Source organism: Trematomus bernacchii, unplaced genomic scaffold, assembly GCF_902827165.1.
Source record: "Trematomus bernacchii unplaced genomic scaffold, fTreBer1.1, whole genome shotgun sequence".
In the NCBI taxonomy this organism is placed as follows: Eukaryota; Metazoa; Chordata; class Actinopteri; order Perciformes; family Nototheniidae; genus Trematomus; species Trematomus bernacchii.
The window spans coordinates 386,211-404,896 of NW_022987691.1; the positions used below are offsets into that span (position 1 = coordinate 386,211).

At 41.6% G+C, this 18,686-nt stretch overlaps 1 protein-coding gene across 4 annotated transcripts in view; it reads right to left on the reverse strand.

The window, feature by feature from the left end:
- Positions 1 to 2,226: 2,226 nt before the first annotated feature.
- LOC117489107 (golgin subfamily A member 7-like) overlaps positions 2,227 to 18,686 on the reverse strand; it is a 28,900-nt gene continuing 12,440 nt past the window's right edge. Inside the window, exons 4-7 of one of the 4 annotated variants that reach the window (XR_004556580.1) lie at positions 17,728 to 17,829; positions 16,699 to 16,751; positions 3,508 to 5,090; positions 2,227 to 3,393 (exon numbers count right to left, since the gene is read on the reverse strand). Coding sequence is in view for 3 of the 4 variants with exons in the window: in XM_034138349.1 (XP_033994240.1) it covers positions 16,710 to 16,751; positions 17,728 to 17,829 (144 nt within the window). In the remaining variant the exon portion in view is untranslated. Of the gene's footprint in view, positions 5,091 to 15,114; positions 15,144 to 16,698; positions 16,752 to 17,727; positions 17,830 to 18,686 lie in introns of those variants that run through there. The other 3 variants (XM_034138349.1, XM_034138350.1, XM_034138351.1) reach the window with 3 other exon arrangements.

The window sequence follows — 18,686 nt, forward strand, 5'->3', positions numbered from 1 at the left end:
TGAAGTGAGCGTATCAAACATTTGCTTTGTGTGTAAAAGTGTAATAAAGGTCTGAGTTATGGAGCAACCAAATATCACATGTTCAGCGTTCATTTATTCTTCACCATCACTCATTCTTCTTCTGTGGGAGGATTTTCTTTCTGAAATAGTATAACATAAGCATGTTCATGACCTTATATTTAACATATTATACTATGACTTTAAATAAATGATGAAGGACATAATGTGCTATGTTCTTTTAGTAAAACATTTGACATACTTTACTATGTTTGTTTTTCCGACTTACTATAAATGTGACTTATTTGGGATACATTTCAACAAACTACGACTTATTGTGGATACATTTAGACAAACTACGACTTATTGTGGATACATTTAGACATCCTATACTATGCCTTTTTCTCGACAAACCATTCTGTGACTTTTTTTGACAAAATTCCACTGAAGATTAACATCAGAATTACATTACAATACATTTTTGCAGACACTTTATCCAAAGCAACTTACAATAATGTCCAACAACCATGAAGATAAAGACGTACCGTAGGGAACATTAGCTTTAAATAAGTTAAACAATTTAACTGCAACGTACAGCAGTGAGATTTTATTTTTCAGAACGGACATTAGTTTCTTTTTTCCCCCCAAGAAATATGAAAAATGTGAATACATTACATGTTACTTGTTAGATGCTTTTATCCATACTCAATACTGTGGACAATCCCCACAGGAGCAATTTGGGGTGAAGTGTCTCAGGGACACAACGACATGCTGACTGCAGTGGGGTTTGAACCTGTGCTCCCCTGATCCCAACACCAACGCACTACTCCACTGCGCCACACGCCTCCCAGTAAAATAAAATGTGGTAAAAATAGTAATCCGGCAGTGGCTCAGTCAGTCAGTGGCTCAGTCAGTAGGGGCTTGGACTGGGAGCCGTAGGGTCGCTGGTTCAAGTCCCCGACCAGACCTAAATATGGAGTGTGGACTTCTACTTGGAGAGGTCCCAGTTCACCTCCTGCCCTGCCGTGGTGCCCTTGAGCAAGGCACCGGACACCCCCCTTCCCCCCCACTCCCATTGCTCCCCGGGCGCTGTACAATAGCTGCCCACTGCTCCTAGTACTAGACTCCTTGTACTAGGATGGGTTAAAAGCAGAGGCCAAATTTCACTGTGTGTGCTGTGTGCTCTGCATGTGTGACCATTAAAGAGGGTTTCATCCCTCCCTATTCTATTCTATAATAATCTGAAGTTTAAGAAAAATGTCGAATAGAAGATACAATTAAAATAAAATATGTATACATAGATAAGAAGTAAAAAAAATGAAAAATAATTCCAATAATAACTAGAATAAAAATGTTTACACATTATACTACAATTTATACCATGTATATTACAAGATATACACAGGTGGATTAGTTGTATTAACAGTTTAACGCAGCAGCACTGCCCCCTTGTGGCTCAAAACAAACACTACACTTTTATCTCTGCAGAAGAAGAAAGTGGTTTCACTAACGGATGTTTGGGATCCTTTCATTCGCTATCCCAGCATGCATTGCTGTGTACGGTACAGAAAAAGATAAATAAAATAACAAATACGTTTAAAAAAAAAAGAATAATAAGTACTTATTTAATGTGAAGATTTGCAGCTTTACTTGGTTGTAAATTAGGCATTATTATTGATAGGAAAAAGTTGTATAATGCTGTGAGCAGTGGCTTTGCATTGTGGGTAATGTAGTCACCAGGTCACACTATTAAATGGGTCCTATTGTGCTTTATGTAGGTTATAGTGCATGTAAATGGTCTACAAAGGCTAACATGTTCGTTCCTTCTACAAACACGCATGTGGTTTCCATCTCTGGGTTAAAGTTAAAATGTATTTCATATCTCTGTGTTTATTAAAAACCCACACAGAAGAATGCATGATTTACTGATCCTGGTGAGGGTTTCCTTTCTACAAAAGTCAGCGGTCAGGGAAAAACAGACGAGCCACTGAGGCGTCGTGGTGTTCTCAGATCCTACGTCTCTCCGCTCCTGTGAGAATAAAACCAATGTTTGAAAATCCCTACGACTATTAAATATCGCCCTTGAAAGCAGACCAAGTTGAACCGAAGCCCTGGAGTCCGTTCAGCTCTTGGATCCTAACTTCTCGACTGTAAATAAAAAAAAAAAACACTAGTCTTTTTGCAAGATTGATTCATAAGATGTGAAAAAAGCAACACATAAAACCAGGATCCAGCACCGTGTTAAAATCTGTACACTTTTTATTTGTCAGCAAACACCTTTTAGATCAACAAAAACAATGGATTTCAACTGAAAAAAGAAACATAGAAAAGTCCAGTCAACAGAACTCCTGATAAATAAACTAAACCAACAATCATACATTTTATTTACATCTTTAGAAATCACGATAAAAGGTTGATCTTTTGTGCTATGGCATTCAGAAATCTGTACGTGTACATGTAGTCATTTTATACTCTAACATTACATACAGCAGTTTATCCAACATTTGTAAAGATTTTATTAACATTACATCATTATTTCAGCTTCACAGGTAAGGTCTGGTCACACCCGGAAGTTGTGCAGGGAATTTAATTTGTGCTTTTCTGCAAAGTATTTTGTGCTAGAAGCTCGGATACAGTCTCACAGGGCTAGCCAGGGAACTGCTGTAGCTAGCTAGCTGCTAACTCTGGCTAGCAAACCTCTAACTCTGGCTAGCAAACCGCTAACTCGGGCTAGCAAACCTCTAACTCTGGCTAGCAAACCGCTATTTATGGCTAGCAAACCTCCAACTCTGGCTAGCTGCTAATGCTGGCTAGCAAACCTCCAACTCTGGCTAGCAAACCTCTAACTCTGGCTAGCTGCTAATGCTGGCTAGCAAACCTCCAACTCTGGCTAGCAAACTGCTAACTCTGGCTAGCAAACCTCCAACTCTGGCTAGCAAACCTCCAACTCTGGCTAGCTGCTAATGCTGCCTGGCAAACCTCCAACTCTGGCTAGCAAACCTCCAACTCTGGCTAGCTGCTAACGCTGGCTAGCAAACTGCTAAATCTGGCTAGCAAACCTCTAACTCTGGCTAGCTGCTAACTCTGGCTAGCAAACCTCCAACTCTGGCTAGCAAACAACTAACTCTGGCTAGCAAACTGCTAACTCTGGCTAGCAAACCGCTAACTCTGGCTAGCAAACAACTAACTCTGGCTAGCAAACCTCTAACTCTGGCTAGCTGCTAACTCAGGCTAGCAAACCTCTAACTCTGGCTAGCTGCTAACTCTGGCTAGCAAACCTCTAACTCTGGCTAGCTGCTAACTCTGGCTAGCAAACCTCTAACTCTGGCTAGCAAACAACTAACTCTGGCTAGCAAACCTCCAACTCTGGCTAGCTGCTAACTCTGGCTAGCAAACCTCTAACTCTGGCTAGCTGCTAAATCTGGCTAGCAAACCTTCAACTCTGGCTAGCTGCTAACTCTGGCTAGCTGCTAACTCTGGCTAGCAAACCTCTAACTCTGGCTAGCAAACCGCTAACTCTGGCTAGCAAACCGCTAACTCTGGCTAGCAAACCGCTAACTCTCGCTAGCAAACCGCTAACTCTGGTGCTAACCCAGATTTTACCTTTAAAGTTCTGTTTACTCCCACTTGTGCTTTAATCCTCAGTGTAGACCATTTAAAATAAATAAATAGTTATTAAAGAGGGGGAATGAAGCGCTCAGTAATAGCACGCTTGCTAACGGGCTGTTGTTAGCTTAGCTCAGTAGCTAACGGGAGAATAAATTCATGGTTAATTCAAAGAACATACTTGTAGGATTGACTGCTGTCCATTACAAACATTATTTAAACTGGACGACTGATGTAAAGAAGGCCCTGGTCCAATGGGAATTGCTCGCTTAGTGCATTCGTTCTTAGACATTTTATTTTCTTATTTAATGTTTTTGGGTGACTTAACATTGTTGATTGAAGTGAAGATTAGAATATGCTTTTCAACAACTTCTGTGTTTAGCTCAACTCATTAAATGTCTGAATAAAGACAGCAGCTTAGATGAAACTTTGAGGTACAAAACAGCAGCTAATTATCTACGGAAGCTATTTAGCTACGACAGCTTTTTAGCCACCCCTCCAACTCCTGATTTCTTTAAAGCCTTGTCAAGATGGCTTCCTTTTGGTTCAAAAAAGCTAATTTAAGAGTCAAATTCACCAAAGTTGGACTTAATGTGAAACATCTGAGCTGATTCACCTTTCCCCCCCATTGAGCAAATACCTATTAGCAGCATTTTCATTGGAATAATTCAAAAATAAATGCAACATTTTAAACATTTTGAACCCTGGTGTGACCATCCCTGTTCACTTCAACACATTCAAAACCATTACAGGCACTGTCAACTAACAAGAGCACTTTTAATACTTCGGTCAAAGGCAAATCTCACAATAAAATATGGATATATCAGACAGTAGTCACCAAACACTATGCATAGCACAGTTTACAGAAAGAACAAAGAAGCATTGATAATATATAACACACTGAACACAGAGCGGCCACATGTTTTGGCTTTCTTACATTTACAAGATGCACATTTTTGTTGGACGTTTGACTGGAATGTGTTTATGCTGACGATCTTAAGGGTTGTCAGTTTTAACTATAAGGTCAAACATTATAAAGTAAACATGCAGAAAGATAAATAACCAGACACCCTTGAAAGAAATAAGGAATAAAGCAAACAAACCTCTTGATTAAATGCTTTCATAAGATAATAAAGTGCAGCATTGGTTTGGATGAGTTCCTTCGTTAGACATGAATTACCCTGACGTTTTGGCTTGGAGTGTCCCACAAATAAATATACTAAATGTTGCTTTTGAATCCAAACTAAAGGATTATTACTCATTACATTGTGCTAGTTGTCTCATTAAATTACAAACAGATTGCAGACTGTAACCCTTAAAGGTAAAAGGAAGTCAGGAATATAGATATCTTGGTCATAAAGGATTCTCACGCACATTACATGGGAACGGGTCGATTGTAGAGACGCAGCTTTTTAGGTCGTTTGGGGGGGGGGGTCCTCATTGGGGGGGGGGGGCACTGATGTGGACCTTGAAGAACTGTTTGATATCTACAGAAACACAAAGATGAACACAAGAGTGAGCTTTAAATAAGACAGAAAATGTGTAATCAATAACAATAACTTTATTCACACACAGTTCACAACCTGCCGTCCTGTCATGTAATGGAGTCATGAGGTATTTTCAAAGAGTAGGGCTGTCCCCAAACTACCTTTTGTCACGAAAACTAAAAAGTGACAGTCTTCTGATTCCACTGAGGCACTACATACTGATGTACACCTGAACATCAGCAGGAGAGGACTCTTTAAAGTAGAGACACTACATACTGATATACACCTGAACATCAGCAGGAGAGGACTCTTTAAAGTAGAGACACTACATACTGATGTACACCTGAACATCAGCAGGAGAGGACTCTTTAAAGTAGAGACACTACATACTGATATACACCTGAACATCAGCAGGAGAGGACTCTTTAAAGTAGAGACACTACATACTGATATACACCTGAACATCAGCAGGAGAGGACTCTTTAAAGTAGAGACACTACATACTGATATACACCTGAACATCAGCAGGAGAGGACTCTTTAAAGTAGAGACACTACATACTGATATACACCTGAACATCAGCAGGAGAGGACTCTTTAAAGTAGAGACACTACATACTGATATACACCTGAACATCAGCAGGAGAGGACTCTTTAAAGTAGAGACACTACATACTGATATACACCTGAACATCAGCAGGAGAGGACTCTTTAAAGTAGAGACACTACATACTGATATACACCTGAACATCAGCAGGAGAGGACTCTTTAAAGTAGAGACACTACATACTGATATACACCTGAACATCAGCAGGAGAGGACTCTTTAAAGTAGAGACACTACACACTGATATACACCTGAACATCAGCAGGAGAGGACTCTTTAAAGTAGAGACACTACATACTGATATACACCTGAACATCAGCAGGAGAGGACTCTTTAAAGTAGAGACACTACATACTGATATACACCTGAACATGAGCAGGAGAGGACTCTTTAAAGTAGAGACACTATATACTGATATACACCTGAACATCAGCAGGAGAGGACTCTTTAAAGTAGAGACACTACATACTGATATACACCTGAACATCAGCAGGAGAGGACTCTTTAAAGTAGAGACACTACATACTGATATACACCTGAACATGAGCAGGAGAGGACTCTTTAAAGTAGAGACACTATATACTGATATACACCTGAACATCAGCAGGAGAGGACTCTTTAAAGTAGAGACACTACATACTGATATACACCTGAACATCAGCAGGAGAGGACTCTTTAAAGTAGAGACACTACATACTGATATACACTGATTTTCATAGTGTTTTCTGTCCCAACTAGACCAAAAGCTTTAACCTCCAACTGCCACATGAACTGCTTTTATCAAACAGCATTTCAACATATACCTTCATTTCTCTCAATTCAACACTTTAGCAGAACCTTGAGCCCCATTCAGTGCTTCAACCTACATTTAAAAGTATCTTATATCAGGGTTTAGTCTGCACCGGGTAACAGGAGCGCTGCGCCCTCAAACCAAAATGCAGAATTTCCCTGAAAAATGTTAAAGGGATGCCAGAAAACAATATTTCTGTTCCTGTATAATTCCTCCAGAAATGTGAGTATCAAACAGAGCGTCAGACGGCAGAGACAGCTTGGTTTTTACGGAGCTCCGACGTCACGTTGTTGTTTACGTCACGTTGTTGTTTACGTCACGAGACATCTTGTATACGGGCGTCATGTTCTCCAGATAATTGAGATATCTTATAAATAAGATCAGAGACACAGAACTCATACTAGGCTATATCTTTCTAGAAAACCCCCTGCAATACTTTTACCTTAATTTATATTGCCAATACTGAATGAATTACTCGCTAAATCCTTTGAATGCTAACACCTTGACTGACAAATCAAACTCTTGTGTTCCTAAATGTACATCTGAATTAGTCAGGGTTTCAGTTATAGAAGCAGAAAAACAAATGTGGATTAGATTCTGTATTCAAATAATTGCGAAAATGTTAGCCGAGGCTTTTGGACCTTTTTTATTTGGCGTATTTTTTCTTTGTGCTGAACACAAACTGCTCCGCCCTTGACTGACACTGATAGATATTCAGGATTTGGTCTAAATCAGATAATCTGTCTGCTGGCTCTCCACATGCAGACCACTCTTACACAACAGTTCAAACTAAGCCATCTCTATCTCACACACACACATTGCAAAACACTGCGTCTTCAGCTCGGCTTGTTGGAAGAGGCATCAAGCGTTTGTTTATGGTGTTGAAACCAAAAGCCGGTATTGTTCAGTCAGGTATTTATGAAGAAGGTGTGAACATATGTTGACCAACAGAGAAGGTGGAAGAAGTACTTAGATCCTATACTTAAAGGGGACCTATCATGCAAAATGCACTTGTGTACGTCTTTTCTACATGAATATGTGTCCCCGGTGTTCCAGGGAACTCACCAAGTGTCAGAAAACACAACCCTCTCTATTTTCCTCCATACCCAAATCTCTAAAAAAGGGGCTGCAACAGATCTGATAAAAACTGATCCAGATTTGAACACTGTCCTGACGTCAGGACGGTGGCGCTACGGCTATTGGGCCAACTCCACCAATCAGGAGGAGACAGCCACGGACATTGCCGTTCTAAAGTGCTGGAGACGCTGTAGTACATATGCCAGGCCAGTAGGTGGTGCTGTTCTCACTGAATCTGCCCTTGCTAAAACAGAGCTAGAAATGGTCAAATTGAGCAAAATGAGGCATGGCTAAAATGCATGATCTGTTTGGTATTTTGAAAAAAAAAAAGTATAAATATGCCTTATATAGGTATGGTCCTACACTATATTATTATAATATAGCATGATAGGTCCACTTTAAGAAAAAGTAGAAAAACGATGGTCTTAAAAGAATAAAAGTCCTACATTTGAGAAACCAATTAAGAAGTACAGAAGTATTATCAGCTACATCTACTTCAAGTGTCACAATATAAACTATTTAGCTCTTTTCACAGTAACATTATATTATATAGTATTATATTATGCTGGTTTTGTCAGTAACAAATAGATGTAGGTGCTTTTTTATGTTGTATTTTGTCAATGTGCAGCCAATTCTAGATGTGTAGTCAACAAGCTGGTGGATTAGTAGTTAAGTAGTGCCTCATATCAGCATAGCATGTGTTTTAATATGTTCGAATCAGAGGGGTCAACACTCATTTAGCAAAAGCTCAATTTCTAAGTGACCTAAGATGCCGTTTGTGTGTAAACGAAAAAGGCAAAGACTCTTGCATTGTAAGACGATATTGGACATGAATGGCCACGTGTTAATGAAGGTTAGATATTGAGTGTGCAGGAGACTGGAGGATGAAGAGGCTCGAACTCTGGAGGAATGGATGTTTTACTGTGTGTGCAGGGTCTGCTTTCTGTGGTTCATCCCGTCTTCCAGCATGGCAGCGCTCCAACGCACTTTTCTCTCAACAGCTCCTTATAAACGTCTTGGGTTTACATTCCTCAACGGGACATGTTTGTGTATGGAGGCTCTCTGCAGGCATTTCAAACGGGAAGATTAATCCCCGTCTGCTTCTGTACGATAATGGCAGCCGTGGTTTATCCATCAATCCAAAATGTTGCCAAACACAACAGTCCCTATAGGTAAAATATTTACAGGCTGTCTTCCACGCTACAGTGCAGTCTGCAGAGTCTGTACTCAAGTAGTTTCCAGTATGATCGGGGCCCAGGAAGACACAGAGGAAATGCATTTTTCAGTTCACACGAGGAAAGAAAGGGATTTACTGTGACAGAGATTGATATCATTTATGGGATGAGATCTCGAGGCAATAACCTGAGGGATATAAAAGCCATCTGTGGTCATACTGTCTCTCTGGGATGGTACATTACTGCTGAGGAATGATAACTGTTGACCAAGAAACTAAATGTACAACAGGGGGAATCAGGAAGAGAGCATTTTCATAGCTGGAAAAACCTTTCCCTGAAAATATCAACAATTTGGGAGGTTTTCTCTTCAACTAAGGCTTAAAAAACGTTATTTCCAGTGTAGTAAAAGTACTTCATTGGCAGCCTTTTCTTCACAATAACAACTCAACAATGACTATTCTTGGACGTATTATCCTACTGTTTTAATGTATTCAACGCCCTGCATGTGTAGCTTAGCTCCTAACTAGTAAAACTGTTTCCTCTATCGTCCAAAATATTTCCTTTTCAGATGGTGATTTAGCCGTTTGACCTTCTGCACTCCTTTGACGTAAACGAGGGATACCTTACATGTTGTGCCGGTCCGTGATGTTATCTAACATTCTTGGAGGAAACTGATTTATTGGCTGAATTCTTGCATAATCCACAGAGAGATAGACAAGAAGCAGAACTGGGAGAACATGCAGGCAGCTCAGAAAACATGAGTTTAAAGTTGATTTAACATTAGCTTTATCTTTCGTGTTGGTATTGGAAAGACTATGTGAGTAGCATAATTAATGTGGACAGTCCACTATCAGCGTTTGAGCTATTTCTCCAGAGCTAAACCCAGAGAGTCAATACATTATTTCAGTGTGAATAAGCCTCTGATTAAGCAGGAAAGCTAACTGTGCTAACGCTTGACGAACTGGGACGATGAAGAGAACAAGTTTCTGTTCATTATTATCATTATTATTATTATTATTAAACAGAGCAGAGACAACGTACAAACCTGTACCCAAAGCTCAGAAAACATGTATCTTAAAGGGGACCTATCATGCAAAATGCACTTTTGTACGTCTTTTATACATGAATATGTGTCCCCAGTGTTCCAGGGAACTCACCAAGTGTCAGAAAACACAACCCTCTCTATTTTCCTCCATACCCAAATCTCTAAAAAAGGGGCTGCAACGGATCTGATAAAAACTGATCCAGATTTGAACACTGTCCTGACGTCAGGACGGTGGCGCTACGGCTATTGGGCCAACTCCACCAATCAGGAGGAGACAGCCACGGCCATTGCCGTTCGAAAGCGCTGGAGACGCTGTAGTACATATGCCAGGCCAGTAGGTGGTGCTGTTCTCACTGAATCTGCCCTTGCTAAAACAGAGTTAGAAATTGTCAAATTGAGCAAAATGAGGCATGGCTAAAATGCATGATCTGTTTGGTATTTTGAAAAGAAAAAAGTATAAATATGCCTTATATAGGTATGGTCCTACACTATATTATTCACATATAGCATGATAGGTCCACTTTAAGTTTAACAGTTTTACATTAGCTTTGAGTCTATCTTTCGTGTCGCTGTTGGAAAGACTAAGTAAGTAGCATAATTCATGTTCACGGTCCACTATCAGCGTTACAGATTCTCCTCTAAAGCTAAACCCAGACATTATTTTAGCGAACAAGTGAGTGAATAAGCCTCTGATTAACGCTCTTCAGTAAAGAGGAAAGCTAACTCGGCTAACGGTTGACGAACTGGAACGATGAGGAGAACAAGTTTCTGTTCAAACAGAGCAGAGACAACGTACAGTTTCTATCTCGTGGCAACAAACAGTGACGTCCACAGATGTAACCTCAGAATGCCTATAAGATTTTCCTCAAAAGACTACAATTAACCCAGAAGTTAAACCCCCTCAAAATTGCCAGTTCTGCACAACCCTCCGAATATCTTTGCACATTTGTATGCAAGATACCTCTCTTAGGCCCAATCCCAAACCACGCCCTACACCCTACACCAGGGGACCACGCCCTACACCCTACACCAGGGGACCACGCCCTACGCCCTACACCAGTGGACCACGCCCTACACCCTACACCAGGGGACCACGCCCTACATCCTACACCCTACACCAGGGGACCACGCCCTACACCCTACACCAGGGGACCACGCCCTACAACCTACACCCTACACCAGGGGACCACGCCCTACGCCCTACACCAGGGGACCACGCCCTACATCCTACACCCTACACCAGGGGACCACGCCCTACACCCTACACCAGGGGACCACGCCCTACAACCTACGCCCTACACCCTACACCAGCGGACCACGCCCTACACCCTACACCAGGGGACCACACCCTACACCAGGGGACCACGCCCTACACCCTACACCAGGGGACCACGCCCTACACCCTGCACCAGGGGACCACGCCCTACACCCTGCACCAGGGGACCACGCCCTACACCCTACACCAGGGGACCACGCCCTACACCCTACACCAGGGGACCACGCCCTACACCCTACACCAGGGGACCACGCCCTACACCCTGCACCAGGGGACCACGCCCTACACCCTGCACCAGGGGACCACGCCCTACACCCTACACCAGGGGACCACGCCCTACACCAGGGGTGGGCATTTTACGGCCCGCGGGCCACATCCGGCCCGTTGGCCGGCCTTGGCCGGCCCGTGTGAGGTAAATTATAACATAATGAAAAAAAACAGCAACCTTTTCAAAATAAAAGCAACACAGCTGTATTGCTTGCATGGCGTAAATACTTTTCTAACTGTGTTGCTTTTATTTTGAAAAGGAAGCTGCTGTTTTTTTTATTTATTTACGTAAACGCGCATGCCGTAACAGCTACGAGTGATGCTGGCCGGCTAGTCCTCGAAATGTCCGCTAAGGGCAAAAAAAGAAAGATCGATACTGAATGCCGCGTTTTCAACAAGACATGGACCGCTAAGTATTTATTTACAGAAGTGAAAGGTAAAGCTGTGTGTTTAGTTTGTGGTGCGCAGGTCGCTGTGTTCAAGGAGTACAATTTGAGTCGCCACTATGCTACCAAACACGCAGATAAATACAAGAACCTGTCTGAGGAAGAGTGGGCAAAGGGGTCGGATGCTTTGCTAGCTAAGCTGCAAAGCCAACAACACATTTTCACAAAACATTCCACATCCAGAGATGCAGCTGTCAAGACGAGTTATGTCTTAAAAGTAAACCGTTTTCGGACGGAGAGTTCATTAAGGAGTGTTTGTTGGACACTAATATGCCCGGAGAAAAAGGAGGCATTTGAGAAAGTGCCGCTCTCCCGACGCACTGTTACGAGGAGAATTGAGGACATCGCGGGAAATCTGGAGCTTCAGCTGCAGAACAGAGCGGTCAACTTTGACTTTTTTTCCTTGGCTTTGGATGAGAGCTGCGATGTACGTGACACTGCCCAGCTACTCATCTTCCTACGTGGGATAACTACAGACTTCAAAATCACGGAGGAGCTGGCAGCCATGCAGTCAATGAAAGGGACAACAACAGGGAGTGATTTGTTCACGGAGGTAAATGCATGTGTGGAAAAGTTGGGACTGAAATGGGACAAGCTGGCAGGCGTGACAACGGATGGTTGTCCAAATCTGACAGGGAAAAATGTTGGACTATTGAAGAGAATGCAGGATAAAGTGACAGAAATTAACCCTGAGCAGAAATAGGTATTTTTGCATTGTATTATACATCAGGAAGTGTTGTGTAAGTCAGTGTTAAAAATTAACCATGTTGTTGATGTTGTAACTAAAATAGTTAACTTCATCAGGGCAAGAGCATTGAATCACAGACAGTTTGTTGCACTTTTGGAGGAAAGTGAGACTGAACATCGTGACATACCCTACCATGCAGCTGTCAGGTGGCTCAGCCTGGGCAAAGTGCTGAAAAGAGTATGGGACGTGAGAGAAGAGATTCAAGACTTCTGTGTGAAGAAAGGAAACGACATCCCACAGCTTTCAGATGCAGACTGGATGGCAGACCTTGGTTTTGCTGTAGATGTGACTGCACTAATGAGTGAACTAAATGTCAAACTGCAAGGCAAGGGCCTTTTTGTGCATGACATGTACAGTGCAGTGAAGGCTTTCATGAGAAAGCTGCAGCTTCTCTCAAGCCAAATGGAGGACAACATTCTCACGCACTTGCCAACACTGAAGGAAGCCACACCATCAGCTGATCACCTCCAGAGGTACTCATCCATGTTAGAAGCACTGCATGGTGAGTTTTCAAGGCGATTTAAAGACTTCAAAACAGTTGAGAATGAAATGAACATGATCTTTTCCCCATTTACATGCCATGTGGATGGTGCACCCAGTAATGTTCAGCTTGAACTCATTGACCTGCAGTCTGACACACTTCTGTCAGAGCACTTTAGGTCAGTCTCACTGCCTGAGTTTTACTCTTCCCTGAAAGAGGAGAACTTTCCACACATCAGGAGACGTGCTCAGAAGATGATGGTCCTCTTTGGATCTACCTACATATGTGAACAGACATTCTCAGTGATGAAGTTCAACAAATCCAGATACAGATCCTCTATCACTGATGATCACCTCTCAGCTGTCCTTCGCATATCCACCTCAGACATTGAACCAGATTTCCGTGCACTTGTTCAAGCCCAAGACAGACTGGATTTTTCTCACTGAACAAGTCAAATGAACTGAAAAACAAAAATCAAAAGCACTCATTTCTTTTTGTATAAAGCTGATTCATTTCTTATCTTTAACATACTGTAAAACACCTTTTCAGTATTGGTATATTGAGCAGAATTAAGTTCAACTTATTTTTGATTCGGCCCCCCAACACAGCTCAAGTTTCTGAAGTGGCCCCTTGTAAAAAATAATTGCCCACCCCTGCCCTACACCCTACACCAGGGGACCACGCCCTACACCCTACACCAGGGGACCACGCCCTACACCCTACACCAGGGGACCACGCCCTACACCCTGCACCAGGGGACCACGCCCTACACCCTACACCAGGGGACCACGCCCTACACCCTACACCAGGGGACCACGCCCTACACCCTACACCAGGGGTACTCAAATACAAATCTTAAAAGGTCCAAAAAAATTGTATTACATGGCCACATTCTCAACAAAGTAACGATGACTCCCAATATTAATTGAATTGCTTTTACGGATTTAGAAAATGATTTTATTGATTTAAAAAATAGTTGTATGTATTGATTTAAATTGACATGCATCCGCTAAGAAAAATAGTCCGTTGTTACTGTTTGAACTACGTAGCAACGGCAGGAACTGCTTCGATAGCGTTTTTGAGGAGCCTTTTGATTACAGATTTGAAAACATCGTTGCTTGCTTTAAAAGTAGCACAACTCATTATGTCAAACCTTGGGAAGGATCTAGATATCCCTGCCCTAATGCCAAAGGAACTGCACACTGAATATGTGTCGCCGTTTGATGTCTATGTCTGGACCGCTGCGTAAAAAGGAGGGTTTCTGCCCCGTTACTTCTCCGCTGTTTTCTTGTCGCTCTTGTCTTGTCAAACTGTATACAGTTAAATCGAACAGACTTGTTTGTGCAGATGTGAGACTGTTTACAAACAGTCCCAGCAAACATCCACTGATAAACTGCCATGTTAACAACCTCATGATAACCTCATATGTTTTAACTGAGGATCTACCTGTGTTTAGTCTAGAAAAAGGTCAATGTGTGCATTTTATTATAAAGTTGTGTATATTTACAGACTGTTGCAAAAACTAAGAAGCTTATAAACATCAGGTTTACAACTAACAGAGCTTTACAGAAAAGTAACACAATGAAAGATGTTTGGAGTTTTATTTTAGTTATTAATTTAATGTTTTGTCAAAGAGATGCTGATTTGAAACCGTTGTTACATACAGTTACGGCATTTCCTGTTTCTGCCGGAGAGAGGGGAGTTTGTCCCAAAGCTTGCTGCTGTATTTACTCCCTCCATCTGACAGGAGGGAGCCTCGTTGAGCTGCGAGTGTCACTCCACGGAGTTCACTCCGTTACGGAGGGGTAGTGTGTAGGGGTTAGGGTGTAGGGCGTGGTTTGGGATTGGGCCTATATCATCTTAATCTCTATGGAGAAACGACTAGCATCTCATGAGAAAAATGAAATAATTGTGGTAAAGCTTGGCGAAGTAAACGAGGAAATGGGCCATTTGAAAGAAACGTGATGATGGACCAACTCGGTCCAAAGACCAGAACAAAAATGAACATTGAATTAAACTCCTGAGGTCTATCAGGGCGGTAACGGATGAAAACCTCCACCCAAATGTAAGTTCAAATCTCAGTCGTAGGCAAACTGATCTCATGGGATCTGGAGTTGTATTGTTGAGGGTTCTTCAGCTTCATCTATTGATAATTGTGGAAGAAGGCATTTTAAATACCAGTTCTCTGCTGCTTTCATATCTCGCAGTCGCATTATAAAATATCTGCTGCTGTTTGTGTTATCTTGATGGAGAAACTACGAGCATCTCACTGTAGGATAAGATAAGATAAGAAGTAGGGCTGTGCGATTATGGCAAAAATCCTAATCACGATTATTTTGGTCAATAATTGATATCACGATTATTACAAAACAATTATCCATTTACTTTGAAAACATCCATTTATTGAAACAAAAATGTGAACAGTATGTTTTTAACAGTTGATTACCCTGAACTTTAAGTATAATTCAACTGAAAAACCAAAAAAAAAAAAAATGTAATTATTTTTTTTTTTTAATAAAAATAATAATCGTTTTATTTCGATTACGTTGCTTTCGTAATCGCTGCAAGCCAAAATCGTAATCGAGATTAAAATACGATTAATTGCACAGCCCTAATAAGAAGTACTTTATTAATACACATAATAGCAAATTAAAAGAGTAGAAATAAACAATTCTAAAACAGAAACATCTCAAAATAGAAATAAACCAGCATTAGAGAGTAAGAACAAAAATACAGATTACGGTGAAAATCTATAAACGGTCTGACAAATGAAAAATTAATGAAAATTAAAAAGCGCAATTTGAAATAATTGTGGTAAAGCTTGGCGAAGCAAACGAGAAAATGTGCCATTTTAAAGAAACATGTGGTAATTGTTTGATGACTTAAAGACATGTTGCTGACAGGAGTCTTCATCACTTTCTCATGAGGTCTTCATGAGCAGACTGTGACCAAACACCGCAGTTCAACGTCATAAAGCAAGCAGAGTAATCCTTTAAATGCTCCATGAAACAGTCACTAGCATGACTCACAGAGGAAGAGGCTTCACACTTTGATGTGGGGGTTCTCTTTGAATGCGGAGGAGGCGTTAAATCTTCTGTACACACACACATTAAGTATGCAGTGAGCCCTCTCATTAAAGCTCTTTCTAAAAAAGACCCCCTTTTCTCTGCACTCCTTCTCAAAACCCAAGGGAAATATGCCTGCTTCATAATTGGAAAATGTGGGGGAAACTTCTGAAGCGTCAGGACTCAAAGAGAGACACGATGGAGAGCTGGAGCTTTGATGGCAAACACTGACGGTTTATCTGGAGCTTCGGCCCCGGAGAATTCACAAGACATGTCCCGGGGGTCTGACCACACGGTTGAGATGCCACAATCAATTCTGAAGAACCCTTCTGTAGTTCAGAGTGTAATAAATCAACATTCCATGAAATGTTCCAGGTGTCCCACAACAATAACTATCTCTGACCGAGAGTAGCCCGGTCACAAACTGGTAACAACAACGACTTGCTAGGGCAGACCCTCCTTAAGGGAGATAGCGGCTGCTCAAGGGTTAGGGCAGCTGTGTCAGAGGGTGAAGGAGGACCAATTACTCCCTAACAGAAACATGTATTTGTATTTGGCCTTGTGTCAAATATGTCCCATTAGGAAAGAAGAAAGTCATGGTATATACAGATAAATATGAGCTTTAAGACTCACCGTGGAAGCTTTTATCTGGTCAGGCTTCTGTCTTCAAAGATGGTCACCTCAATCTTTACCGGATGCAGTCAAAGAAAAGCTTTTTGAAGAAAGTTCGGCTTCATTTTCCAACCATTTAAAGCAATAAGGTCCATGGAACACACACACACACACACACACACACACACACACACACACACACACACACACACACACACACACACACACACACACACACACACACACACACACACACACACACACACACACACACACACACACACACACACACACACACACACACACACACACACACACACACACACACACACACACACACACACACACACACACACACACACACACACACACACACACACACACACACACACACACACACACACACACACACACACACACACACACACACACACACACACACAACACACACACACACACACACACACACACACACACACACACACACACACACACACACACACACACACACACACACACACACACACACACACACTTCCTGTAAACTATAAATCACTACATGTATTAGGTCATTGGTAAAGCTACTTAAAGCCTGTGTTTAACAAGTGAAAGTCGCCCAAAACGCTCGATGCATCATCCCTCTTTCCCGCACACACTCATTCTTGCATAATGAGAAGGTTTTTTTTATGTTAGGGCTGTTTAAATGCAGACCATTTAAAAGCATTGTGGCTGTGTTTTTTAATCCATCTGAGAGTCAGATACTGTAAGTAGCTGGAAATAATTTATTTAGGGCATTGTTTTCTTAAGCTTTTTTTTAGACAAAAGACCAATTAACCCGATAAAACAAAGTCATGGACCACCTCCAAATATCCCTAACAAGAAAAAAGGCTTCATTCATAACATTTAACTAATTAATGTTAATAACCTGTGTCCTATAGACTCAGAAAACGTCTGGAAGTCAATGCTTTTGAACGTGTGTTTAAAGGGGACATTTCTTATGCATTTGATGGAAGACGACCAACAGAGTTTCCTGGTTAAAGTTTAGGATACGACTCTCAGGCCTCTCTCGATGGGGTCGGTGAGCAGGAGGCCTCGCGGGGCGTAGACCTTGTCGTTCTGCTCCTGAATGTACTTTGCAATCTTCTTCAAAACCTTAAAAAAAAAAAGGAACGAAAAATCACAGTTTCAGGAACATTTCTCATAAATCGAAAAACTGGTGTCAATGTATCAAGAATCTCAATCTCACGGCCACATTTCATAGAATTAACAAACTACTGTTGAGCTGATAACCAGTTCTATCACCTAAAGAAAAAGGTTGCTTGGTCTAATTACCAAAATATTGTAATTTCGTGTTTGTTTAACTGTTATTACACCTGCAGGATTGTCCCTCACGATGTCAGTATGCCTCTGAAATAGTGTTAGTTTTGGCAGCTATTTTTCAATTTAGTCTTACGGTACGTCCACACGGTTCCGTCGCGTTGAAGCTTTCCGGTGGGCGTGTCTGGCGCGCGACCAACAACCAATCACATTAATCTCCCGCTCTGGACACACAAGCACATGGTTCGATTGGCTAGCGCTTGTACTGGCATACGATTTGATTGGCTGGCGCTTCCGTCGACACTTGAGAAGTTGAACTTTTCGAAGCGAGCACAACGGAGGCAAAGCGACGTGACGGAACCACAATGCAGTTCGGTAAAGCTTGACGTCATCCCATTTAAAGTGAATGGGAAGCGTCTCCGTTGAAGCACGCGACGGAACCGTGTGGACATACCGTTAGTCTTAGTCCTGTGTCAAATGTCCTTGTTAGTTTTAGTCATATGTAGTCACCTTCATCCTGTTTTTATTTAGTCAAGTTTTAGTCGACTAAAAGTCTGAGCATTTTAGTCTCAAAGAAAACTAACTATTTTGAAAACTGTTGACATTTGAGTCTTTTTTAGTCATCAGATTATATTGAACATTTCAGTCAAACTAGTCTAGAAAACCAATAATTTGTCCTTTTAGTCAAACTT